Consider the following 26,625-nt stretch of genomic DNA (forward strand, 5'->3'; position numbering starts at 1 on the left):
AGGAACTGGCAGTCCCTGGGGTCTGCTTGCAGGTGTCATGTTCAGGGAATAGTAAAGACTGAGCACTTCAGGTTAAGTTTCAGGGAGGTTTATGCCCAAATCATAGAATCATAGAATCACTTAGTTTGGAAAAGACCCTTAAGAGCATCGAGTCCAACTGTTAATCTAACACTGCCAAGTCCACCACAATAAACCATGTCCTTAAGTGCCACATCTACGTGTCTTTTAAATATCTCCAGGGATGGTGTCTCAACCACTTCCCTGGGCAGCCTGTTCCAGTGCTTGACAACCCTTTAGTGAAGAAATTTTTCCTAATATCTAATCTAAACCTCCCCTGGCACAACTTGAGGCTGTTTCCTCTCATCCTATCACTTGTTACTTGGGAAAAGAGATGAACACTCACCTTGCTACAACCTCCTTTCAGGTAGCTGTAAAGAGCGATAAGGTCTCCCCTCAGCCTCCTGTTCTCCAGGCTAAACAACCCCAATTCCCTCAGCTGCTCCTCATGAGACTTGTGCTCCAGACCCTTCACCAATCTTGTTGCCCTTCTTTGGACACGGTCCAGCACCTCAGTGTCTTTCTTGTAGTGAGGGGCCCAAAACTGAACACAGTATGTGAGGTGTGGTGTCACCAGTTCTGAGCACAAAGGGACAATCACTTCCCTGTCCCTGCTGGCCACACTATTTCTGATACCAGCCAGGATGCTATTGGCCTTCTTGGCCACCTGGGCACACCGCTGGCTCATATTCAGCTGGTTGTCGACCAACACTCCCAGGTCCTTTTCCACTGGGAAGCTTTCCAGCCACTCTTCCCCAGGCCTGTAGCATTGCATGTGGTTGTTGTGACCCAAGTGCAGGACCTGGCACTTGGCCTTGTTGAACCTCATACAATTGGCCTCAGTCCGTCGATGCAGCCTGTTCAGATCCCTCTGTGGAGCCTTCCTACCCTTAAGCAGATCAACACTCCAGCCCAGCTTGGCATCATCTGTAAATTTACTGAGGGTGCACTCGATAACCCCATCCAGGTCATTGATAAAGATATTAAACAGAACTGTCCCCAATACTGAGCCCTGGGGAACACCACCTGTGACTGGCTGCCAACTGGGTTTAAGTCCATTCACCACAACTCTTTGGGTCCAGCCATCCAGCCAGTTCTTTAAAATAACTCTTCTTGAAGTATCTTGTTTACTTGGTTTTGCAAGCACCCCTACTTCTCCCTCTTCTCCCTGTGCCACAGTGACCAAGCTGTCCCTGCTGTTAATGTCTGTTGCTGCTGAGTCCAGAGCATGTAACTCTCAAACCACAATTTAATTCTCAAACACCAGTCTAGTCGTTCCCTTACCAGGCCATAAAAGTAGGTGATACAAAATTATTATAGCAAGAGCCAGGCTGCTTACAAGTAATATCGCTCACCTTTGAATGAATTTATTTACTTATTTTGCAATGACATGATGAGTGTTTAGGTAAAATTCTGCCCTTATCTTCAGATGCCCTCAGTTTCTCATTAGTTAAAAGCCCACTCATTAGGAAGAGCACATTCCGGGGACAAACACATCAGCTGTTGTAAATTGTTCCACCAAAGTTTTCTGCTGTTCACTGATTTCATAGAGGTAAGTGCCATGTTATTTACTTAATTAATAATCAATAAAGATAAAGTTTTCACATCTGCTTAGAGTCTACTGATTAGGAAGGCTTTCTGTGTTATTTTCTGTAGCATGTCAGTTCTGGACTATATTTTATTTATTTTTTTTCTGTCAAATACCTATTTGGTGCTTTACACACCAATGTGTAATAGCCATTTTAAATTAGAAAACTGATTTTGAAATGCTCTCTGTGAATAAAATTCACATTTGAAAAACAAGAGTATTGTTTTGACTTTAAAGGTATTTCAGAGTTAGATTAATGAATTTAATACTTAAATGCACCAGGCTGTGTATGCAACGCTACACATCTAGAAAGTACTCATATGTTGGTCGTCTATTTAATCCCAAATGAAAAGTAAAAAAACCTTCTTTCATTAGAAGCAAAACATTCAGGGTAATTGTTTCAAGACGACTCACAGTAAGGCAGTCCACCACCTACAAGCAGTGTGTTTTAAAATTATCTCAAAAGGAGCCCAAAAAAGGATGAAGTTACTTGTTTGACAATGAGTTCTGTTTATTAATGATTTGTGTTAATATATTGTTCTGGTTATTTCTAGAGCTAGAGGTACATTTAATTCATTTATATGAGACAATGTAGATGCCAGACAAGCTGTGTATTGGCATGCAAATAAAGTCTGAAGTTAATTTCACCTCAAATGCTTTACACATATTTTTCAAATTGTCCTGAGTTTCTGTTCGGCAAAGTGTAATATTTCCTCTTGTGTTATCCAAAGAATAGGAATTATTTACTGCAAGCAGAGATTTATAGTGGAAATACACAACTGATTTAAGCATTTGCCAACATATTAGGTTTTTTTAGCTGACTAAAGGACACATTTTTCCTCTCACAAGATTATAAATGCTTAATAACTCCATTAATTCAACTGGAATATTTCCAGATGTACACCCCTCAATTAATTTCAATTGAATTTTCTTGAATTACACCATCTGAAAGTAGATTTTATTTTCAAGAGAGCTAAAGTTAATTTAGCTTACAGCATTTTCTTAGGAATAAGCCAAGGCCTGATTGTAAGGATTCTCTATGTTATCAATTCAACTTAATTTTCTCTTTTATAAGTGCCCCTAATAACAATAAAACTTTCAGAAAATGAATATGTGAATTAAGCAGATGGTGTGAAAGAAGCTAAACTATTTTAAATGCTCCACAACAATGTAAACTCATGCATTATTTATTGTACAGTATTACCCATTCATACATTCTTAGAAGCTATTAAAATTACATGCTAGAAGGTAGGATGTATTCTGTTAGTGCCAATTAATGTTCATGATCTTCAGTTAAAAGTATTTAGTAATAAATTAAAAGGAAAATCTATAAACCAGTAAGAACTTATTTTCAGAATACTGTTTGTAGGCACTTTTATTTTCACCCATCAAGGGCCAGAACCAGAAGAACAGTGTACTGAACACTGCTGAGGACATTAGTCTTAATTATTCAGGGAATTAAGGCTTTAGTAGCTCTGACAATATGGGTCCTTGAGAAGGCAAAAAAAACAAATTTATTTTTTCCCCTTTATTCTTTGCATACTGGGAAGAAATAAATACTAAAATTGCATATAAAAGGTTCTACTTTTAACATAAACTTTACAACTTTAAATATTGAGAATATTTTTTCTAAAGTATGTTTGTCTCCAATTTATAATGCAATAGAAGCAGATGGAATGGAATTGAAAATATCAATACATCAAGCTTTTCTATAAAATGCACTCTAAATTCATGTATTAGATACGTAAATTGGTATAATACTCTAGATTTTATATAGTTTCATCCACTCAAAAAATACTTCTTTTACTCAATCCTTCAGCAATTGAAAAATTGTTTGTGGCACATATATGTTTAATCTCCCTTTATTGCACAGACAGATTTAAACCATATTACTTTATCTTTCCCTGGTATTCAAAGTATCATCAATAATCTGCAGTGATTTAAAATGACAGGGCAGTCTTTTAGCTGAAACAGTACTGGGAACCATGACCTGTATCTTAATTTTCCTTCTGTCACTGATTTTCTAGTAAATCACTGAAAAGTTTCAGTATCCCAATAGGGAACGTTTTTCTCTCCAGCAGGAAGAATTAATGTTTGAAAAACAGTTTGGGGTCCCTGTGTTAAAGGCAGTAGGGCAGTCAGGGAGAAGAGCCAGGAGGGAAGGAAATCCCCAGCCCTGGCAGTCTCTACTGCTTGTATGTGAGCACAAAACAAGGACAAGCTGACCCCAACACGCCCATTTGTGATTGAGCAGGCTGTACCCAGCCTTGAACGGCCAGATTAAAAAAAAAAAAAAGAGGATGCAGCCTCCAAAAATGGGATGTGAAGGCATTTGGGACAATTTACAGAGTTGTTGCAGCTCTGGAGCATTGGACCAGTAGATGTTTAGGCTGCCTAAACTGCACATGTGGAAGGGAAAAGGTCAAATATTTTACCAGTGGTGCTTTGGTGACACTCGGCTGCAGGTGTCTTTAATTGTCTCTGTGAGATCTGGAAGTGACCAGAGCCCAAGCCTTAACTGCATGGACAAAAGAGCACTTTTGATGGCAAAGCCCAGCAGAATGAATGCAGCTGGCTGCAGATTACGCCAAGGGTTTGGCACTGGTACCAGGGAGCTGGGATAGCCCCACGTTTCTGCCCTTCACTAACCTGCACTGTTGTTTCTCGCTTTTAAAAACAACCAAAACCTCTGTCATTCTGGAAATGAAAAGTCACACTGGAAATTAGAAGTTACGAGTCTCTTGGTTTTATTAAGGTTTATAACTGGGTGAAAATAGTTTAAGGAGTGATTTATATTTCTATGAAACCAGTCCTACAGGCAAGGGTGGGGTGAAATCCCATCACCATTTATCGTGCTGAGTAGCCCTCAGTCATCTTGGTACTCATGCGATGACTTGACATAAGAAACAATGTGTGTGAAGATGTAAGAGTGTGGCCTCTAATGACTATCCGGCAAAGATGTTACAGGTAGATTAGGATAGACCAGGACACATGAAGTACTAAAATCATTATTTTTAATAGAAGAGAAGAATTATGCATTCCATGAGAAGAATATCTTTTCAATACCAATTATTTTCCTTTTTATTCCCATGCTTCTTTGCAGTCTTTTCTCTAGTTTAAGGCATGACACAAGCTGCACATAACAGAAATAATAAAGATAAACAGGAAATGCCTAAGCAGATCTCTGGCCCAAACATGACTTACTGTAGAACTGTGATATGCACGCAAGAATGTCCTCTAGCATTTTCCATTTGCTTTAAAATGAATAATCCACAGTTTACAAAAATGTCAGCAGTGATAGCGTAGGCCTGAATCCCCATCTCCTCGCTCTTTGAATTTCTTTTCACATATTTTGTACAAAAATAAAGGGATGCTACTTCATGCCTTGCAACCTGGTATCTCTGTTCACCTATTGGAAGTGAACTGTAATATGAATTACAAAGGAAAAAGTCAATTGTATGTTCATTTTTGTACTTTTAATGATCTGTATGGAAGACTGCAAATATTTTAGTGTTATTTTTCTGTTCACTTTTTAACTTGGAATCTAGTCTGAGAAATAGAGCTTGAGAATTAGGAAGAAATGTGAGTCAAGAGACTGAAAAACGGTAGTTGTGAGGATACAGTGAATACTGAAAAGACAAGGGATAATGGGTACAAGTTACTCCTGGAGAGATTCTGACTGGACACAAGAGGAAAATTTTTCACAATGAGAACAATCAGCCACTGGGATAATCTCCCCAGGGAAGTGGTGGATTCCCCAACACTGGACACTTTCAAGACTCAGCTGGACAGGGTACTGGGCCATCTTGTCTAGACCAGGCTTTTGCCAAAAAGGTTGGACCAGATGATTGTGAGGTCCATTCCAACCTGGTATTCTATGATTCTATGATAATCTCCCTCTAATGCAGTTTTACACTTTTGGACCATAGAAGGATTCAGGATAGATAGGCAGTCTGTGTCCGTCTTACCAACTTATCTAATGCAAGTCACTTTTCAACAGAACCAGAAAAAGTAAGACTTTTTACATAATTTTGAAACCAAAAAATAACAGCAGAGAGGGAGCAAGACAGAGACAGGATGGACAGATTTAGTCTTTCCCTTATTTCCCAAGAAGACAGAGAAATATACATACATGTGTAGATAAACACATGGTATCTTGTAAATGCATATTGTGTGCATATAAATCATACCTCATAGAGAATAATGTATCAATGCACAAGATTTTTCAAGTTATTTACAAGGTAGTTTCGAATGTGATTTTATGGCGGAAAAAATGTTTAAATACAGTTGAAATGTCCATATTTCTTAGCCACAATAATAATTTCTACCCCAAACATGGTCAGCCTATGTTCAAAAAAGGACATTTCTTTTAGCTGCCGATTTTGCACATTCCTCAGTGGAATGCAAACAATCCAGTTACATTAATTTCCTTTTTTAGTGTAATCATATTTAATTTCTTTTCCAAGCAAAATGCTTCTTTACAGATATGAGAAATACTAGTTAAAATGAATGTGTGTCTACAATGAAAGAAAGTACAGTGCTACACTCAGCTGTTGCAAGACAGGAGTCAATAGTGCATATGAGAGGTTGAAAGCAAGCTTGTTAAAGTGTTGCAAATCTCGTTTAGGCCACAAAGAATGACTCCTTTCTGCTGAAAAAATTGCCCTTCCTCTAGAATTTAACTGTACTTCTTTTCTATTCTGCATTTAAATTATGTTAGGCAGATACCAGTTAATGAGGGAATATGGAGTGGCTGTTACTGTAGGAACTCCAGATTTTTTTTTTCAAAGTGTGTTTCTGAATTCTGAAATAATTACAGAATTCAGTGAAAGATGTGCAGCTTAACTTATATTTCACAGGTAAAACTACATGTCTGTGAGTTCTTACTTTCCTACGCCACATGACATTACATACATTTCAACAGTTTTAAAACTGAAAGTGTAGTTTTCCCTTCCCTGTCTGAACTGAAGTAGTGAGATAGATAAGCCCTACTTAGTCATAGGATATGGGCTTCCAGGTGTTACAGTTTTAATATGATTTAGTTTTTAAGGCCATCTTTACGATGTTTCAGAAATACTGAAATGTCAACTAAACCATCTTTTTTAATACTACTTGAAATTAGGTCTAAGTCTACATACTTTCTGTGCTTCATTGAAACTTCTGCTTAAAATCTCTTTCCCCTTATGTCATACTTTGCTATTATAGCTCTGGAGTAATTACACTGATTTCTTCAAAACGAGTACAAAATGACATAGGTATCCTGTAAGTTTTGCATCTGACAGGTAAAGAATGATAACGAAATGAAGTCTCCAGAACATCAACTGTTAACCAAAGTATACGGTGAACGATTTATAAGTTTTATGAAATGCTTATTTAATTGAAGAGCAATTCTTATCTTGTTGTCCATTGTCATTAAACTGCATAGGTAGTCAAAACAATTAAAATGTCCCACTCCTGCAAGATAAATCTGGATAGCGAGTATGTCCATACAAATGAGCTGCTCATCCAGAACAGATTATAAACCTTGGGCATCAAGAACAATTAAACTCAGCAGAAGATGAAAACACAGAATGGTATTATAGCTAATTGTATGGATTATACTTCCTTGAAAAGTCAGCATACGGATGAGTATGAAATGAGAGGATGCATTTGCTGACTATTATGAAGTTTTGTTGGCTGGCTATATGACCAACATATGGATCATAATCAAAAGTACCAGCTGTAACATCATGTGTTACAGTGCAAAGAACACTGGGATGTTCAATAAAAACCAGAACTGACAATCTGGAGAACACCATTGGGCTGTATTGGAACACATTGTGTGCAAATAGGTTTCTTCAGGGTGAGAGTCTATATTTTTACTAATTTTAAGCTGTTTACTTTGTAATCAAAGTGTACAATCAAGATGTCTAGTTCAGCTGTTATCAACTATTTGGAAATATAGTGGAATTCTGACCAGTAAATACAGTTGAAATAAAGGTTGGACTAAGTTAACTGCATTTGCTTGGGAAAAGCAAACATTCCCTTGTTTCTTTTTTACAAAAATGATGAAGAAATTAACTCGTTTTTTCTATTCAAGAAATGGTGAGTTTCACCACAGTTATTAAAGGATATATTGAAATCCAGCCATAACCCGCTTCATCCTAAACTGCATAGCAGAAACTGATGCAAATAGAAAATATGTTATATTGTGCAGTAAGAACATGATCCAAAGTTTGCTGAATACAGTAAAAAATTTCTCATCAACTTCAATGGATTTGTGATCAAGCCCCACTTCTTTCACTTATGAAGAATTCATTTTTGTTTTTAGAATATAGAGCAGAAACACTGAGAACAGATTCTACTCTGAAAACACTGTAGTGCCTCAGAAAGCTATGTGCATCTTTGGAAAGTTAAATTAACCATAATAATATGTCACTGAATCAGAAAAACAGGAGAATTTGAATCAAGGTTGATAATGAGCTTCAAGGAGAGATCATTAATTTATCTGCTCATTAAAAAACAGGGATTAAAGCAGTCCAATTAGTGCCCATGCATGAGACTAAAAAGGCCATAGTCCAAAGATACAGCAGTGGAAATTATAATAAAAGATGTTTTGTTCTTGTTTAGAGGTTCTTTTGTGCATTTGTGAAACAACAGATAAATTATTTTCCCCTTTTAGAACTATAGGCCTACATGTTTCTTTGAAAACTTTTTTCACTTTGCTTCAGATGCCTTTTTAAAGAAAAAGTAAGCATCTGTGATTGAATTCCCATGTACACATAACATCAGAATTAATTGCAGATTAATGCAACCGGATTGGAACTTTTTCAAAGGACAATATTTTGGAATTGTCTCCTCTTTAAGGAATTGTGTATATGGAAATGTCTCCTGTGTGTATTAGAAAGTAGCAGAAAAAGTGAGATGATTTGCAATGAGATACTTTAGCCATCTAAAAGGTAGGCATGTTATCTAGGCACTTATCACCTCTTTTCCTAGGTTAATGGAGATAGCTGGGTGACTAATTCCATATAGCTTTAAATATGGAATTTATAGTAGCTTTGGGAAGTGTCCAGTATTCACTGGAGGACTCTGAATGACTGTCCTTGACGAGACCCCTAACTTCTAAACAGCTTGAACAGGTTTAGACAGATTCCTGCCCTTTTGTGTGGGATTCAGCTTGCAGATGTAGACTTCTACATGCCTATAGCTGAGCAAGGTGCTCAGGCTTCTTCACAACTTCAATGAGATTTGGTTAATCCAGTCAAAAGACCCTCGAGAATTATTCAACATGTCCTGAGATAAACATTTTCCTTTTCTCATTTGTGTTTGGTACATGGTCCTGAGTGACCGGCTCTAGGTGATCCTGCTTCAGCAGGGGTTGGACCAGATGACCTCCAGAGATCCCTGCCAACCTCAACCTTTCTGTGATTCTGTGATTTAAAGCCTTGTCAGGGACAGCGGCAAGAATTGGCCAGGAACTATAAATATAAATTAAAATTATCTTGCATTATTATTTCCTGGCCTATCTCTGTTATGATTTATTATCTGCAATGTTGTAATGCCTAGAGCTGTCAGATCTAGACAAGAACTGTACTGTATTAGTCATTAATACCTGACAAAATGATTTAATTATATGTACATAATAACACAAGGCTGAACAATATCAGCATTTGGATTGTAGGAATAGGCAGCTGGGATCTTTTCCCAAATCTTTTCTTACACAGAAATTCACTAAAGATCTTTTCTTTCTCTGCTGGTGCTCTTCCCATTTCATCTGAGCTACCACTTTTTGAGAAAATATTTGTTTATGTTACGGGCTTGTTCTCATGTACTGCAAAGCAATCCAGTCCAAATCATGAAAAAGCACTTAAAAATGTACTGTCAGTTTGCTGCATCAAAGAAGGAGTGCAAAGTACTGTGATACATTCATCAGTTTCTATAAAACAGGAAGAGAAAGGCGTTTTTTGTGCCTTTTTTTTTTTTTTCTTCCCCCCCCAGCCTATGACATTACTTAGATGATTATGCAAGACTCTGCAGGAAAACAGAGAAAGAAATACCAGTTGCAAGCATAAGACTTCCTTCCAACAGATCAGTGGAGAGAAAATAACCTGGCATCCTTTTCCAACGGGCATGCTTGTACACAGTACCAGCTTGATGACCTCTGGCAATGGCCCATTTTGCTCAAGGATGTGAGCAAAGTTTTAAAACTTGGGTGCTAAACCTATATTTAGGCATCCAGAGAGCCGGTGAGGAAATAACAGGAGCATAAATCTCTATCTTGCTAATGAGGGCTTGCTCCTGGGGGAGTCCTGCCTTGTGGCTTCTTGAAGTCTGCTCTCCACGCACTATCCTGAGCCATTGCTTAATGCAAATTGCCTTCCTCCACCTCTTGAGAAAGTGCTCTTTGTGCCAGACCACTGGTTGGGGGGACTCAATGCTTTTCTGGGACTGAGGACACAAAAACACAAGATTGGGGATAGAGGAGAGAAAGGCTGTTCTGTAGGAGATAAAAAGACAAAGTAGAGACTTAAGGGAAAGGCCGAAAATCAGGACAGCATTGGCAGATAGGAAAAGAAACATCAAGCATCCCAGAGGATGGAAGAATGTCAAGGAAGGACAAATGACAGGGAGAGAAATCCTGGATTATATCACTTATGAGAGCCAGCAAATTTTCAAACAGTGGAAAAGTTTTTTTTCTTTAATAAGCCTGCTGGCAGATTTGGATAGGGGTATGTGTAGCCATCCTGTAGATTTGGCATCCCATTACAGATTAAAAGGTAATATCCAAGGAGTATTACAAAATCTAGTATTTAGAGTGGTGTGTTGACTGTACTGTTTTGGAAAGCAAGGAACCTAAGGGATCCTAGATGTGAACTAATGGATTGATACAGGTGAAGAGTTCTCCTTGTCTAGGAAGGGAGTTAAGTGATTAACTGATGTTAACTGAGTGAGAAAATACCAGGGCCAGGTGAATCTAGGCTAATTACAATATGATAACTTGGGTCTAACTTTACAGGTAAGGAAAGAAATCATTAAAAATGGATGTAAGAATAGGGAAATATCCAGTTTCAGGACATTTAAAATTCACATGGATAGTGCATGAATTGAACCTGCAATGCAGACAGTGATTGCAGTGATTTAACATGTGACTAAAATGGAGAAACTTGATAGATGAATGATAAAAGATAACAACTGAGAGGATAAACCACGTCATATTATAGATGCAGTAATGTTCATAAAGCAAACAATTTTTTTGATCTCTGGATTCAAGCTGATATATCAGTTGGACCCCACCATGTAGTGTTTGCTCATCAGCACCAACAATAGGTACTGTATTCCCCAGCAAAGAGACCTGAATGACAAACCCAGGACAGACTTGAGCTGTGCTTCTTGGGAAAGAGGTAGTAGCAGGGGCAAATTCCAGAGCAGCCAACTGTGGGCAGCAGGTGAATAGCTGCCCCACGGGGTGCAAAGTGGGGATGTGGGTGCCCGGGATGCCAGCAGCCCTGCAGCTCTGATGGCTCCCAGAGTAGTATTATCCCCAAGCCAGTGTGACTGCCAGGGAAAACATCAGACCTTAAAAGAAAAAATAACACTAATAAGCCCCCACTTCTACAGACTAGGTCCCTTTTTTCAAAGATACAGCATGCTTTTCCAGCTAGTTCAGATCCGCTTAATGTAATTAATTTTCTTTATCATATTGATATCTAATTTGCTTTCAGTATAATAAGTAGCTTAAACCATTAAGTTATTAATAATATCACCCTTCTAGCCTGCAGATTAATTATCACTCTTGCATCTATTCATTTAGAATATTAAAATTAAATTCAGGGGTAGATAACAATACACTTTTTTCAGATATGCTGAAAATTGCAGTGTTTCTGAGTTCTCGTGGTTAATCTGTGCGAGATAGAAGTGTCCGCTTTTTGTTTAAATTACCTTTTGTATTGTAACCATTAGCATATACAAATAGTAAAGAAGGCATTAGTCCCACTGTGATGATGTTCTAGGCAAGTCAGACTGACCATAGCAGAACATGCTTGGAAGCTGAAAACTCAAATGAGCAGCAGATTCTTTTTTATACTGTTGTTTTAGGTTATTCTTTTATTAACTCATTTTTTTGTAGACATCGGAGAGCAAATAAGTGTTAAGGAAAGGTCTGAATCAACCGTGGGAGGTGTCTGAGTGAGAAGGAAAGCAAAAAAAAGCTGAGCATCAGAACATACTTCTGGGCAGCAAAGTCTACCAAAAAGTCTTTCAAAGCATTTGAAATTAGACTTAATTTTTACGAGATCACAGTTTTGCATTTTTCTCTGTTTGCGCTGGGTATAATGTTAACAAAAGCAACCAAAAGACATCCCTTTGTCATCCTATCTGCCTCCAGGGTGGCTACTGACCTTCTAACATGTCTTCTCTCATTTTTGTTTTCAAGGACACATCATAACAATTTCCTAGAAAAAAACTTACCATGGATGTTTGGGTCAAATGGTTAGCAGTGATGGCGTTGCTTACTACAGTTGATGCTCAGCTGCTGAAGCCGGCACGGGCACCTCTGGTTCTGCACAAGCCTTTCATGGTTGTTTGGAATGCACCGACCGAGCAGTGCAGGCTGCGGTACAAGGTGGACCTGGATCTCAGTGTTTTTGACATTGTATCCAACACCAATGAGACTTTGAGTGGGTCCAATGTGACAATCTTCTATCACACTCATTTGGGATACTATCCCTACTACTCAGATAATGGAGATCCTGTCAATGGAGGGGTGCCCCAGAATGAAAGTCTTATCAAACACCTTAATAAAGCAAAGTCTGACATAGACTATTGCATACCCATGAAGAAATTTCAGGGACTTGCAGTCATTGACTGGGAAAACTGGAGACCCCAGTGGGATAGGAACTGGGGCAATAAAAGCATTTATAGAAATAAATCTCTTGAGATGGTTAGGAGACGGCATCCGCAATGGTCAGAGGACAAAGTAAGGAAAGTGGCTAAAGAGGAATTTGAAAATGCTGGCAAGAGTTTTATGAACAACACCATCCTTCTGGCTGAGCATATGAGGCCAAATGGTTTGTGGGGTTACTATCTTTATCCAGACTGCTACAATTATGATTACAAAGAACACCCGCAAACATACACAGGGAAATGCCCAGCCATTGAGTCTTCCCGCAATGACCTCCTGCTTTGGCTGTGGAAGGAAAGCACTGCTCTCTACCCTTCTATATACCTGGATTATATACTGAAGTCAAGTCCAAATGCACTAAAATTTGTTCACTATCGGGTTAAGGAGGCAATACGTGTTGCCTCAATTGCTAGAAAAGACTACGCTTTGCCTGTGTTTGTTTACTCCAGACCATTTTATGCCTATACTTTTCATGTTTTAACAGAGGTAAGCAGAGAGACTTTAGAAATTTAGAGATTAGAAGCAGCCTCTTAGAAAAAATGCTGTCTAAAAGTCTTCCTTGTATAAAAGCACTTATGCTTTTTTTTTTTTTCATGTTTAAGGCAGCCCCTGTAAAAGGAAGTGCTGTAGTGAAAGTGCAAAACTATGCACCATTCAAGAGTTAATATTGCAGTGCTTTGGTCTACTTTTGTAGGATAACATTGTATATTTTTAATGAGGGTAATTTAGAAAGAAAGTACAAAGAAATAATTTCCTTAAGGAAGTGATTCATTCTGATATTTTAATTCTTCAGGACAGCTTGTGAAAGGAACTTGACAAATTTTTGTGAAGTTTAGAACTAATTAGTGTAACGGAAAGATAAACTTTCATGAGAAAGGAGCCTCAGGGCTTTTTTGTTTCTTTATCCAAATGTAAATTCATTCAGCATAGAAATAAACCAGTCAAGTAAACTAGTCTGGCTTGGAGTTCCCAACTCCTGCAAGATGAGCACTGCCCATCTCACTTTTCAGAGGTGCAACAAGTTCAAATATCTTCATGATCCAACATTTAGTGCTGACACTGTGGAATTCTTTTAATAAAGAAACCAAGCTTTTGAGTCATGCAGTGTTCCTTCAACCAGTGATCAAGTGCAATAAATATATAGTGGCCACAACATTGATGGCAAACATATATGTGTACAAGTCCCAGACTTTCTTTGATATGGAATGACGATTGTGGCTCTGACTTTTTGTTTATGCACATAATAGAGAGGTACACATGCTTATTCATTTCTCCAGCAGTTGTCCCAAGTGACAGAAGTTTTTCTTTGATCACTATCAATTCCATGGGAGGGGAGGAAATCTGGGGCAGGGAGCTCATGGAAACAATCCCTCAACGGCTAAGGGTGTCTGGGGCTGCTCTCTCTTTTTGGTTTACAGAGAGCTGCATGACAGCTCACTTCTGCTGCTGCCAGAGACAAGTTCTTGACTCAAACCAGAACAGAAAAAGGGAGAGAAGGGGCAAGGGAAAAGGTAATGGTCAGTCCAGCAAACCACAGACTACATGTGGCTTCAGCCTGGAGCTGGGGCTGGGGAGGTGCAGTGGAGCCTTGACATCCTGAGAAGTGTTTCAGGCTGCACCCAGGAAGCAAATGGTACACAGAAGCAATCATGAATCCTGTCTGCCTCATTTTTAGTAATCAGGGACTCTTTGCAGCTGTTTTCTGTGTGATGTGGAAACTGCAGGTCCTAGCTGACTCAGAAATTGCGGACAAATAAGCAAGGTCAGGTCCCACTGAAGGCAAGGAGCCACTGAGGTCAATACAGGCAGGATTTCACCCAGAACACCTTCACTGAAGAACTCAGGCTATGAAATAAATGAGCACTTTTCAAATGCAGGATGCCATAATACATTTTTATAATAGAAATTAATCCCTTGATTGATATAAAAATGCCATGAATGTTACTGAAAGCTATGAAAACTAACATGTTGTTAGCAATTATGCACGAGATCAAAATCTGTGCCAGTATAGTTACTGTTTTATCTTAAGCTATTTTCAGCTTAAGTACAGTGGTAGTTTGGAGTGACATTCCTCTTAAGTTACACTCTTTAACTTACTGTCTTGTTTTTCAATTGCATGTAGCCATTTACTTTTGGATACTTTAAAGATCACTTTACAATTCTGCAGCCAGGTAAGATCCCTGCACAGCCAGAAAAACATCTTTGGGTTATGCTCCACTACATATTTTCTAATAAGAACAGTAGCCAGCTCTGCAGGCAGCCATGGGGACAGGGCTTGACGTGTCTCCAGACTATACACATCATTCGTGCAGACAGCTTGGGGACTACCAGGAACTTGCAGGGTTGCACTTAAGAAAACTGTAAATAGGAATGATCAAGAAAATAATGTTCTTGTTTTCCTTCATAGCCCAGAACCACCAAGATATCTTAAATATGGTTTTGTGTGTTCAGATTTTAGACTACACTGGAGCTTCTCACTTGACCCATGACATGCCCTTAAGTGATGCTTCCAAACCTTCAAACAAGGCATGAAACCTCTGGGCTCCAGCAACAATGTGCATGACTGTGACAAGGAAAGGAGCCAGTGTAGCACAATGACATCCAGGCTAAATGGCTGTAGAAAAATTGACATAGTAGGCCAATAGATACCTGAGCTCTGACAGGGACTGGACCAGGAGAACCGCTGTCCTGCTCCATCAAGCTGTGCAAAAGCTGTGACATTCTGGTCCCACAGAATTAATTGCTGACACATCCCAGCCTAGTGTGTAAGCCCTTCTGTACACAGTAAATATCACAGTGGAAGAAAATAGAAAGAATCGTTGTCAGTCAGTCACTGAGGTAGAGACACAGGTCTAGCAGACCTTCAGAAAGACAAAAGACCCAGGTCCCAAATGGATGCTGTAGCTATGTATGCTATACCTTTCACCCTGACTGCACCTGGAAATCAGGTGAGTTGTGCATAAGGTATCTGAGAAATTAATCCTGCTTTTTTTCTTGGAAACGATTTATAAATTCTGAATTGGGATCCCAATCATTATGAAAGGTTTCTATATTTGCTGGAAATGCATGTAAGCAGTTTGCCATCTGTTGGGTATTTAAAAACTATCTGCCTTGACAATTCACTACTAAGTGTGTGGGAGAGCGAAGTTACACAGTAGCATCTGTGCTTCCTGACTAGATGGCTGAAGTCATTAATAAAGCAGGAGGACAACTAACAAATGATGAATAATGGATAACAATTCTCCCATTCACCTATAGATAGTTTTATCTGATGACCAGGTGTGTATGTGTACAGAGACCATTCTCTACAACCATGCCAGGCTTGCACTATCATTCCTAAATACAGAAAAAGCATGTCTGTAATTAAGACTGTTCAAAATTTAAAGGAAAGATTACAGATGTACTTATTTTTCTTTCCTCAACATGTAATTAGAACTGACTGTCCTGTTTCCTCTCAAGCTACAAAACTGAAACGGCTTAGCTCAACCTCCTATTTTTTTTAGTGTCCAGTGCAGTGACTTGGCTGATCGAAATATGGAGGAGCATCGATAGAAACTAGAGCCTCCTCCTCCCTGTCAAATCAGCTGTCTACTCGGAAATAGTCCAGCATAATCTTGGTTGTCTCACACTGCCCCCAAAAGCTTGAATGAGAATGAGCATCAGAAGGGAAGAGGCTTTGTTGACTTGTTTATCACTTTGAGAAATACCAGAAGCCTAAGTGTCAGCTGACCCTTAAAGTTGCCTCTTCAGGACAGTCCTCTAACATGGAAGGATGAGGGTCTGATACAAGGAGTAAAATAGAATTCCCCACATAGACAAAAGCCAAGATGCTCATATTTAAAATGATACCTAAAATTTTTTAAACTTACATGTTTTCTTCCATATGAGGTACTTCTTAGACTCACACAGAAGAGTCATGCCAGTGAGCCCCCACTAATGCCACACTGTGCTATGTGAGAAGCAGCACTAGGTTCAGTCCCAAAACCAGGACTGCTGTGTCTGAGGCCACTGGTGGAGCTCATGCCTCACTCAGGGCTTCAGGGAGGCAGCTCCCTATCTCTGTTCCTGATTTGCCACTCTCAGCCATTATGAGAGGCACTTATCTTTCCTTTTCTCAAAATACCTAGATGGGGGGTGAAACTTATTTTCTAACCCTGTCTGTGGCAGGGGAGGGTGGTGGTGCCGCCTCCCTCTTTGTGTGACTGGTGGTCAGAGCACCCACCTCTGGTGTGGGAGTTCTTGGCTCAGTTCTTTTCCTAGTCTGCTCAGGATGAATCCAGCACCCTGTGTTAGACACCAGGAAGGAGTTAGGGAATCACCAGATCAAAAAGAACAAGTGTATGAGAGAGCAAAAATAGAGAGGGTGCAACCTTCTGTTCATAGGTTATTCAGGGAAGAGCCCTTCTATGCTGATGGCTTTTGAGGTACTGAACATGAGTCAGTCATTTTGTAAAAGATGGAACTATGCCTAGAAATGACAGTCAGAAATCTTACTTCTTTCCTTGTGAGTAAGTTACCCAATTATTAAGCTGAATTCATCATAAGGTGTAGTCAGGTTCCCACTTGTTTCTCTTGCTCTTCTTTGAATCTTCATTGAATTGGTGCAAAGTGAAATGGCATCAGAAACAGAAATGTCACCCCTCTAAATGTGGTCTGTAACCTCATGATGAAGGTAACCCACTCCAGGATTAGCTGGAGCTGATGTATCTTCTAATCATGGGAGAAGAGAGAAAAATTCAGCCCGTGTCTTTCTAATTCTCTTTCTTCCTGGGGAGGACTCAACACTCCACGTTTGTTTTAAAGAATACAAAAAGAGGAAATGTAAGGTAGAAGGAGATTGTTTAAATGAAGTCGCATACATTTTTTTTTTGCAGTGAACTGCTGTTTTCACCAGCATCCAACACCTGTGCAGGTGTTATTAGAGTCCCTTAAGCAGCCCTAGAGTACTATACTTTCCAATCAAATGCCAGATTTTGGCCTTAGCCTGAGAAAAGTGCTGGGTTTCTCAGCATTGCTAAGGTGGTAATTCTAGGTGTGTGGGAAAGTGGAAGCGTAGGTGCCTTGGGAGCTTCAGTTGTGAAATTATCAGTGCCATTGGTCTTCACACACCCAGAGAACTAGGTGAATTTTAAGGGTGATGCTCTTGGTTTTGATTATTTTATATCCATATGAACTAGATGTGAAGTTCTGAAATCCCTTTGTAGATCTGAATCTAAATGACTTCTAAAAGTAACAAAAAAAAGGTGTGGGATATGAGGGAATAAAAACTAGATTTACTGACTCTTGGTCAAGCACACTAACTCCTAAAACATATTACTTACAAAAATCTGTATTTCAGGGTTTGCTCAGGTCTTAATTCATCCAGCAATGTTAAATATCTATTGATTATTTATATCGGCTGTCTGAAAATGTGTCAATTTATTAATGAGATCTGAACTGTGTTAGTGGTAAATCACTCAGTCATCATGTGGATAATGTAGAACTACAGTCTAGCCTTTGTATCTGGGTAATCTTCTTAAAATGCTTTGCAGATGAGGAAAGCCTGGGAACCCTGATTACCAAGAGGTCAGGCTGTAGTTCTCTTAACATTTGGTATTTTGATCTTTAATTCACATACTGTTTTTTATTTTTTACTGATAAATTAATTCCCATAGGAAAAAAAACCCTCACCGTTTCCCACATGAAAGTAACACCTTCAGCCCACACCACTATCCTTTTATAAAATTAGCAACAGACTATATACTTGTAAGAGTAATGACATTCTCTAAAAGACTGCCTGGATGATCAGCAGAAACACAAACTTCAGGTGAGACCAATTATACTTTATATCACTCTGAACCCTACACTAAGAGCCAGTAGGCAAGCTCTACTCTTTCAGACTTCTGCAGGTTTTCCTGCACTGCTTTGTCCAACCTTTAGTTAAGGGTCAAAGTCACTGCTCACTCTGACTTCTCTGTAATTGTCTTCAACTCTTCAGTGGATTCTCCCTTTTTCAAAGCATTTATCTGTGCTTCTTTTATATCTCTTGGGCCATAAATGTTTCATGAATGGGAACTCCTTAACTATGCATTGGTAAACCAACAGGACCACTTACACAGTGAAATAAATTATTTAGTAGTAATTAACAATAATAATATGGTTCTTCCACTATCATTTTGCATTTCTAAGGTGACACCATCATACTGTGATAATTTGGCTGGTCTTTTGGATTGTTTTCTCCTAAAAGAGCTGAAAAGACTGTATCAAAGACTACCACTGAGTTTTTAAAGGAATTTGTTGTGTCTTCATCACATTGAGACATATTGTAATAGCTGTCATTACAAACACTGATCAGGAATTACTTTTCAATCAGTTATTGTAGATGGAAATGGTTTTAGATGTGTTTGATCGTGTCTTGAAATTTAGGGGTGGAAGAAGATTCTTCCTCCATATTTTCTAAGATTTAATTGCATTACTCTAGACACAATATTCACAGTCTTAGGGAATGGCTTTAAAACACTTGCAGGATACATTGCTATGTTGTTGGCAAAGCACCAGTGACTCCTGTTCTACACACGGTCTGTGCTCTAGTAGAGCTGTGATGCTGCTGTCTCTACAACTTTACTGCTTATTGGTGCAGCTCTAAAAGTGGATGTGGTTAAGTCAGTATGCTAATGTGCACTTTTTTTCTCATTTGGCACTATCTATCACCGGGAGAGGCTTGTTTTTCAAAGATATGTTTCCTGGAATAACAGTATTCATGCTAGTAAGAACAGTAGCTCTGTAACAGTATTGGCATGGCTAAATCATCACAAGTTAGACCCCTGCCTAAAGCCTATCAACTGCAATTAGACACTGTAAGGGTGATCCAATGACATGGGATCATACTTATAATCACTTGCCAAAAATTGTGCCTACATAGGTATAGTAATCATTCAAAGACTGATAGATAAAACAGATCATTCAATTCTTACTCGACCAGCTTGGCTGGAGGACACCTTGTGAATAAACTATAACGATTTCATTATTTATTAGTCACACCCATGAATGCAACCTGTGCAAACCTTTGGAGATACACAGAAGAGCTTTCTAAACTAAATAGCAATTTTATTGTGAAGAATATACCACAGGACTGGTGTCTCCTCTGGGGGTAAAAAAAAAAGATGCCTATATCCTAGTCCTTTTTTACTTTTATTTTTATATCTTTAGTTTCCTGATGTCTGGTTTTGGCCCTCTTTTTCAGACAGATCTGGTCAGTACCATTGGTGAAAGTGCAGCTTTGGGAGCAGCTGGAGTTGTCCTCTGGGGCAGTATGCAATATGCCAGCTCAAAGGTAGGTCATATCGGTTTATTAGTATTTAGGAATCACCTCAATACCTCTTTCTCTGACACCACACCCTCCACAGCATCCATCTATCTTTATTGATGTCATCAGCCAGCGACTGAGGATGATGGCTTAGTATTAATTTCAGGTCTTGTTAGTTCTATACTTTCATTAGGCTGAGAAGTCCTGTTTCTTCAGAGCACATTGCTTTGGGTAGGTCATTTGTAGTATTGTGGAATAATTAATCCAGGTTAGAAGAGGCATGTTTTGAAGCAGTAACATAAAAACATAAGCACAGCTTGTGTTATTGTGTTCTACTTTGTAGCTGTGGCAGTTTGTACAGATCCACAGAGAAACAATGGAGTCTGGAGTGGGGTCATTTTCTCTGGTCACTAGTGTTGAAATGACACATGAAAAATAATGTTACTACAAGAAAAGGACCAGTTCCTCCTCCCAGGTTCTTCAGGCTTTCACAAATAATCCTTCTTGAAGTGATGGAGGAGGCAGGAGGCTGCACTGAGGTTTCACAGGAGACACAGCAGGCTAGCCCTCTCCTAAACCTGGGCTGGGCTTTGGTGCCCACTCTGCTTTTCATGCAGCCCGCTCTCCTCCTCCTGAAGCCTCTGGCAAAGCACCACTGACTTGGGCAAAGGAAGAGGGAACTCTGAACTGAAACTTTCTAGTCACAATTACAACAACTTCTGTTCTGGTTTTTGAAAATTCTGTGTCTCCTTGTAAACTGAAGGAGTCAGAAAGATCAGGACCAAAGTCGTGACTCAATATGTGCTTTAAAACCTATTAGTCCCATGCCCTGCTCCTTGTAAGCAGTTACCAGAAATCTCTTCTTAAGGAACTAGTTAGTCTCAGATCAGCATATAAAGTCTCTTTCTGTTTACTAGGACTCCTCTCTAGTCTAACACTGTATGTTTCTACCAGGCACCCAAATAGACAATAAAGTAAATGTTAATATTTTGCTAATCTTACCCATGGAAGTAAGCTCACTTAAACCCAATAGATTACTCCAGTATATAAATCCAACAAGATTTATCTCAACAGGTTACTCCAGCCAAGAAGAGTTTTGTGCTAATATCTTCTTATATATAATAAATATGGACATAATGCTAGTCACTGAGAAATGTGTCATGGCCTTTTATTATCTACAGGAAAGCTGTTCAACTGTGAAACGGTACATTGATGGACCCTTAGGACATTACGTCATTAATGTGACCTCAGCAGCCAAACTCTGTAGCAAAGTCCTGTGCAAGAAGAATGGAAGATGCATCCGCAAAAACAGTGACTCTTCTGCTTACCTCCATTTGTCACCCACTAATTTTAAGATCCAAGCCAGTCACTCAGAGAGGGGCCCCATGTTCCAGGCGACTGGTGAACCCAGTCTGGAGAGTATTGAAGTCATGAGACAGAGATTCATGTGTCAGTGTTACCAGGGCTGGACAGGAATATTTTGTGAATTGCCTGACCAAAGGATAATGGAGCACTGGGTTCACGTTTTGTTCAGTAGATCAAGAAAACAAAAGCTTTATGTCTTACTCTTAGGAGCTGTGCAGATTCTTCTGCTTTGTAGCACACACTAAAGTCTTCTGAGGCAGTGCAAGGAGATAAGAAATGGTGCCACTAAGAGTTCTGTTCCTTAGCAAGTTTTAATTGCACAGGGAAAAGACATTGTTGATTAAATAGTTCTATTCCGTTTTTTTCATCTTCCCACTCCTGGAATTGCTTCAGACATTAAACATTTTGAAAGCAGCCCCCTCCTTTTTTACAAGTTCCTTTACTCTTAACTTGTGTTTTACTTGTATGTTCAACAGATAAAGTTTCTGCTGTGACAGTGGAAGCTTTACCTGAGTAAAAAAGTTGAATAAACTTGTACAAGGATTCATCCATGCAGAGGCTTAAAAAAGGACACAGCCTCTTTGTTTCAGGGCTGGATGATGTAACATATAGTGATGAGGAAATTCTTCAGGTGGACCAGGGATCACAAACCATTCGCTGCAGAATGGCATTTTGTGTGAGCAGCAGCACTGTGCCCAGAGCCACACCCACTGCAACTCACTGATCCTCCTGCTTCATGGGCGATGTGAAGAGTATAGAGTTATACATCAGTGCACACTGTAAAAAAATGTATATTTCAGTATTTCAAGGCCTAACTGGATTCATGTTACTTCTAGAGGTATCAGTATTTCCAGTGGTAATTTTGTGTCATCAGTTTCAAAGGTACTGTCTGACTGAAAATCTCTGCAATTGCCAGTCATTGTGTCAAATGTTCATTTTCCCACCACACCAGCCAAGCATTAGAACATATATATGTTTAGATGAGGGGCCCTGAGCTCTGAGAGCAGTGCTGGCAGCTGGCACCCTGCAGTGCTCCTTCCCGGGCAGACAATGGGAGAGCACTTCTCCTCTTGCTCCCGACCCCTTGGGAAGCAGGCAGCCTTGCTGCTTGGCATCATGGCTGCCTTTGGGGCCACTGGGGGTCTCTGCTTTCTGCTCTTCTAACTACATGGGTCTGGTAACTCTGCTCTCTTACTGCTCTTGAGCAGTCACTCAGCAACTGGGAAATGGGAACAGGCTGACAGATCCCAGTGCCAGTGTGCATCTCCCTTGTGCAGGGGAGGAGATGAGGAACTCTACTCACTGGCAACGTTTTGGCTTGCAGCCTTTGGCTTCAGATGGGGAGGTGGTATAGCTTTATGAACTACTGGTTACTGGTTAATTTAGCATCCACAACATGCCATCCTGTCAGGCTGTGGCATGTCCATTTGCAGTTATTCATTGGTCCATGTTCATGTGTGAACAAACATATTTCATCAAAGACCTATCTGTCTTTCCCACAGCCTTTCAATGTAACAATGAATGCCTTCATTGAACTGAAGACAAACCCAAGAAATTCCCTACATCTCTCTGACTTAGGGAAGATACTAGAATAATTTTCTTTTGAGGCTTTTGTATGATGGATTGAACTGAGCACCATTCCAGAGCATGGACACAGAAATTAGAAAGAAACCCACATGTGGGTCTAAGACTTTTTTTTTACCCTGCCTAGTGTCTGTATTGATTATTTGTGACCAGACTTCATTGCTCACATTACACAGTAGCAGTTTGGTTAAAATCAGCCACGCTATGTGGAGAGGATACTCAACTGAGTAAGGAAGTCTGAATCTGGCCCTTAGCCAGGCCACCTTCTTGATACTGCCCTAAATTACTTTAAATATTAACATGTCTCTATGCATTATAATCTGCTGGGGTCTCCTATGTTCTCTGCAATGTCCTGTTATCTCTGAACTTTTCTTCATGGTAACCCCTGCAAAAAACTTTCTTTGGTTTGCCAGGACCAGATTCACAGCTGGTGTGAACTGTGATGCTCAGATTCACTTGAGCCAAAAACCCAGCTCATAACAGATCTGCAGTGGATATGTGAAGGCTGCAATGATCCCTTTAAACCTAGACACTGAAATGGGACTGACTTCAGCTGAATAGAGACTTAGTGCTAGTTATAGTGAGTCACTCTGTATTGATATGTTGTGCTGGGAAGATACAGGAGAGCTTTGTTGCTGACCTTTTTCTTTGTAGTGTGAAACAGCAATGGATGACAGCAAAGGTGAAGGTAAAAAACTTCATTACTTTGGTGTTGGAGAGAAAGGATTAAAATTAAAGTTTAGAAAAACTGACAGTTGTTAAGAACTATGCCTTGAGACTGCAGCTAGGGTGTTTACCTTTTCAGATATTTTTTTATTGATTATATACATTCTTCATTAGCTCCTTTATTCAGTTCAGAGTTTGCTAAACTTCAGGGGGAAGTTACACATACTTTAGCGTATTGAGACCATAGAAACTATTAGCCCAGTTTTGCTAAACACCTGTCACCAGTGCAAGTCTGTATTTAAACTGGATACTCCTGCTTTGTGTAATGCTGCCTTGTGTTCTGAAACCAGAGGTGATGTGAATTCTCATGCTGTAATCCTCATGCACTGTGTCAGTGAAATGTGTTTTTAAAATGTGTGTCTCTTTGTAAAGTGTTTCCATTATTTCTGTAGGCTTGTAAGAATAAACTGTGTTGTGACTTATATACACAATTTATTTGGATAGCATAATTCAAATAAACTGACATAAGGTCTTCATCAGCTAAAGTTCTGGTACTTTGTGGGAAGTGTATACAAACTATACAAATGCTGTAGTTGAAGTGGCAATATTCCTGATTCAGTCTGTGATGTATATTCTCTATCAGATACACTGGCAGAGCCTTATTAAAGTCCATGGGGGTCTGTCAGTTTATGTCAGGTGTAAATTTGCCCAATGGATCTTTAGTCTAGGTTACCACTTCACACAGAAGAATGTAGAGTGTCTGTGGTAGTACATCTGCCTGGAAACAAAGGTTTTTTAATTTTGCTCATATATTTCTGTGAAGAACCACAAGCAGAGTTCTGCATGCTCATCACCAGGTTGTCTTAGGTAGAAGGCCAAAACCAGAATTTGGTCTGGGCTTCTTAATAATTACTGAAGAAACCAAGTACCTAAGCGAATGAAATTTTACAGACTTCTTTCTATTTCAGCTAGTTAGAGGCCTTTCTTTTGCAAAGAAAATAAGATTAACTGTTAGACAATGTCCCTGGAAGTTCTTTACAACTATAGCTGCCAGTGGTGGGGTTGGAGGCAGCTATGCTGCTGACTGAGGGCAGGCAGAGGTTGCACAGATGAATGTAAGGGCTCCCACATCTTGTGTGCTCCCATGTGGGACCACTAACTCCCCCAACCAGTACTAAAATCAGGTTGCATTTGATCCCCTTATCTCCACAGGTGACTATGCCCTAGGTCACCTATCAGGATAGGGTCACAATGTGATGCTGCATCAGTGCCCTGTACCAGGGTGGATGCAGGATGGGATCATGCAAGGTTGTCTTGAGCCTGATGCTCAGCAGGAGCATGCACCAGCCTGCAGGGCCAGCTGGCCAGCTGCCATGAAAGCAAAGGAGGCCAAAGGCTCCTTTGCTCCTTTCCCTTCTTTTGTGGGTGCTTTGCCCTCATTGGGAGACTCAGCACCCCTCCAGTGGAGGGCTTACTGGTATCCTGGTGTTTTGGGGTTTTTTTCTCTTCCCTGTGGAGAAATGTGAAATATAGTCAAAACCTTGGAAATGAGCATTTTTTACCTTCTGTTACCATTAAATTAATACCAGTCTTCAAAATAAGCAATGAAATAACTGATTCACTTAATCCAGGTCTCAATACTGAAATTAAATTCAAGTGAATAGGCTTTCTTGAAAACCCCAACTAACTTGAAGGCAGGGAAAATACATATTTTCTGTTTGGGTTTTTTTTTTTTTAAATTGATCCTCACAGGCAGGTTATATGGTCCAGTCTTTGGAGACACATGATCTAGTTTCTATGTATGGTAGAATTATCTGGACGAGGGAGAGTTTGAAGCAGCAGAGAACCATGCTATAACCTTTATGATGATGTCCTTAGCTAGAACCAGTTCTTAAAACATAGCTGATCCTGGGAAGTGGGCACTGGTTTCCAGAGGTAATAGGAACAAGGATTTGCTGTATTTCATCTGAACCACCTCTGCTTCAAGATGATAATAGACTCAGACCCCATATCTTTACTCTTGCTAAATGCTGAGCTGTAGAATGCTCGAATCCTCTGCTTTTTGTCAGAGGGTAAACAATACCAACAGAAGCACAACAGATAGGCTTCCAACTTTTCTCAGATTTGCTGATTTAGCATTCCAAAACTTTGAAATTTGGGGCAAAGTCATGATCATTGCCTTTTTTTCTCTCACCACTGCTGGGTGTTGCACTTAAAATGTTGTATGTTCTGAGCAACTCATAAATGTATGGAAAGGCTGGGACTCACTTTGTTCCGGTCCAACAGGTAGATGTGTGGGGCTGTGGTCCCAGTTTGACCAGCTTCTGGTGCTACTCCCAAACTTTCCTCTCACTCCCATCCCTGTACTGTGGTGTGCTGTCTCCTCCTTGTGCTGGCATGGCTGTTCAGGTGTGCTTGCATTGATCTGAATGGGGAAACCATGCAGGTTGAAAGTTCCCTTGTTAAAAAAAGGTGCCTCCCTCCGATGCTTTTTTTCTAAAGTCAGAAGGATGATCCGGGAAATTACAGGCCTGTCAGCTTGTCTTCGGTGCCCGGGAAGCTGATGAAGCAGCTCATCTTGAGTACCATCACACAACACATGTGGGACAACCAGATGATCAGGCCCAGTCAGCATGGGTTTATGAAAGGCAGGTCCTGCTTAACAAACCTGATCTCCTTCTACGACAGGGCGACCTGCTTATAGGATGAGGAAAAGGCAGTGGATGTTGTTTACCTTGAATTCAGTAAGGCCTTTGGCACTATTCCCACAGCATTCTCCTGGCGAAACTGGCTGCTCATGGTTGGATGGGCACACGCTTTGCTGGGTAAAAAACTGGCTGGATGGCTGGGCCCAAAGAGTTGTGGTGAATGGAGTTAAATCCGGTTGGCGGCCGGTCACAAGTGGTGTCCCCCAGGGCTCGGTTTTGGGGCCACTCCTGTTTAACATCTTTATTAATGATCTAGACGAGGGGATCGAGTGCACCCTCAGTAAGTTTGCAGATGACACCAAGTTGGGTGGGAGTGTTGATCTGCTCGAGGGTAGGGAGGCTCTGCAGAGAGACCTGGACAGGCTGGAGCGATGGGCTAAGGCCAACTGTAGGAGTTTCAATAAGGCCAAATGCCGGGTGCTGCACTTGGGCCACAACAACTCCCAGCAGCGCTACAGGCTTGGGGAGGAGTGGCTGGAGAGCTGCCAGT

The 26,625-nt window shown here is 40.0% G+C and overlaps 1 protein-coding gene across 1 annotated transcript; it reads left to right on the forward strand.

Annotated features, from left to right (window-relative positions):
• Positions 1-1,383: 1,383 nt before the first annotated feature.
• On the forward strand, positions 1,384-21,422 carry LOC141923841 (hyaluronidase-1-like). The gene is made up of 4 exons (XM_074825479.1): positions 1,384-1,609; positions 12,060-13,013; positions 19,750-19,839; positions 20,994-21,422. The coding sequence occupies exons 2-4, from the start codon at positions 12,096-12,098 to the stop codon at positions 21,420-21,422; spliced, it is 1,437 nt and encodes a 478-aa protein (XP_074681580.1). The 5' UTR covers positions 1,384-1,609; positions 12,060-12,095.
• The last annotated feature ends 5,203 nt before the right edge of the window (positions 21,423-26,625 follow it).

The sequence above is a fragment of the Strix aluco genome, chromosome 5 (assembly GCF_031877795.1).
Source record: "Strix aluco isolate bStrAlu1 chromosome 5, bStrAlu1.hap1, whole genome shotgun sequence".
In the NCBI taxonomy this organism is placed as follows: Eukaryota; Metazoa; Chordata; class Aves; order Strigiformes; family Strigidae; genus Strix; species Strix aluco.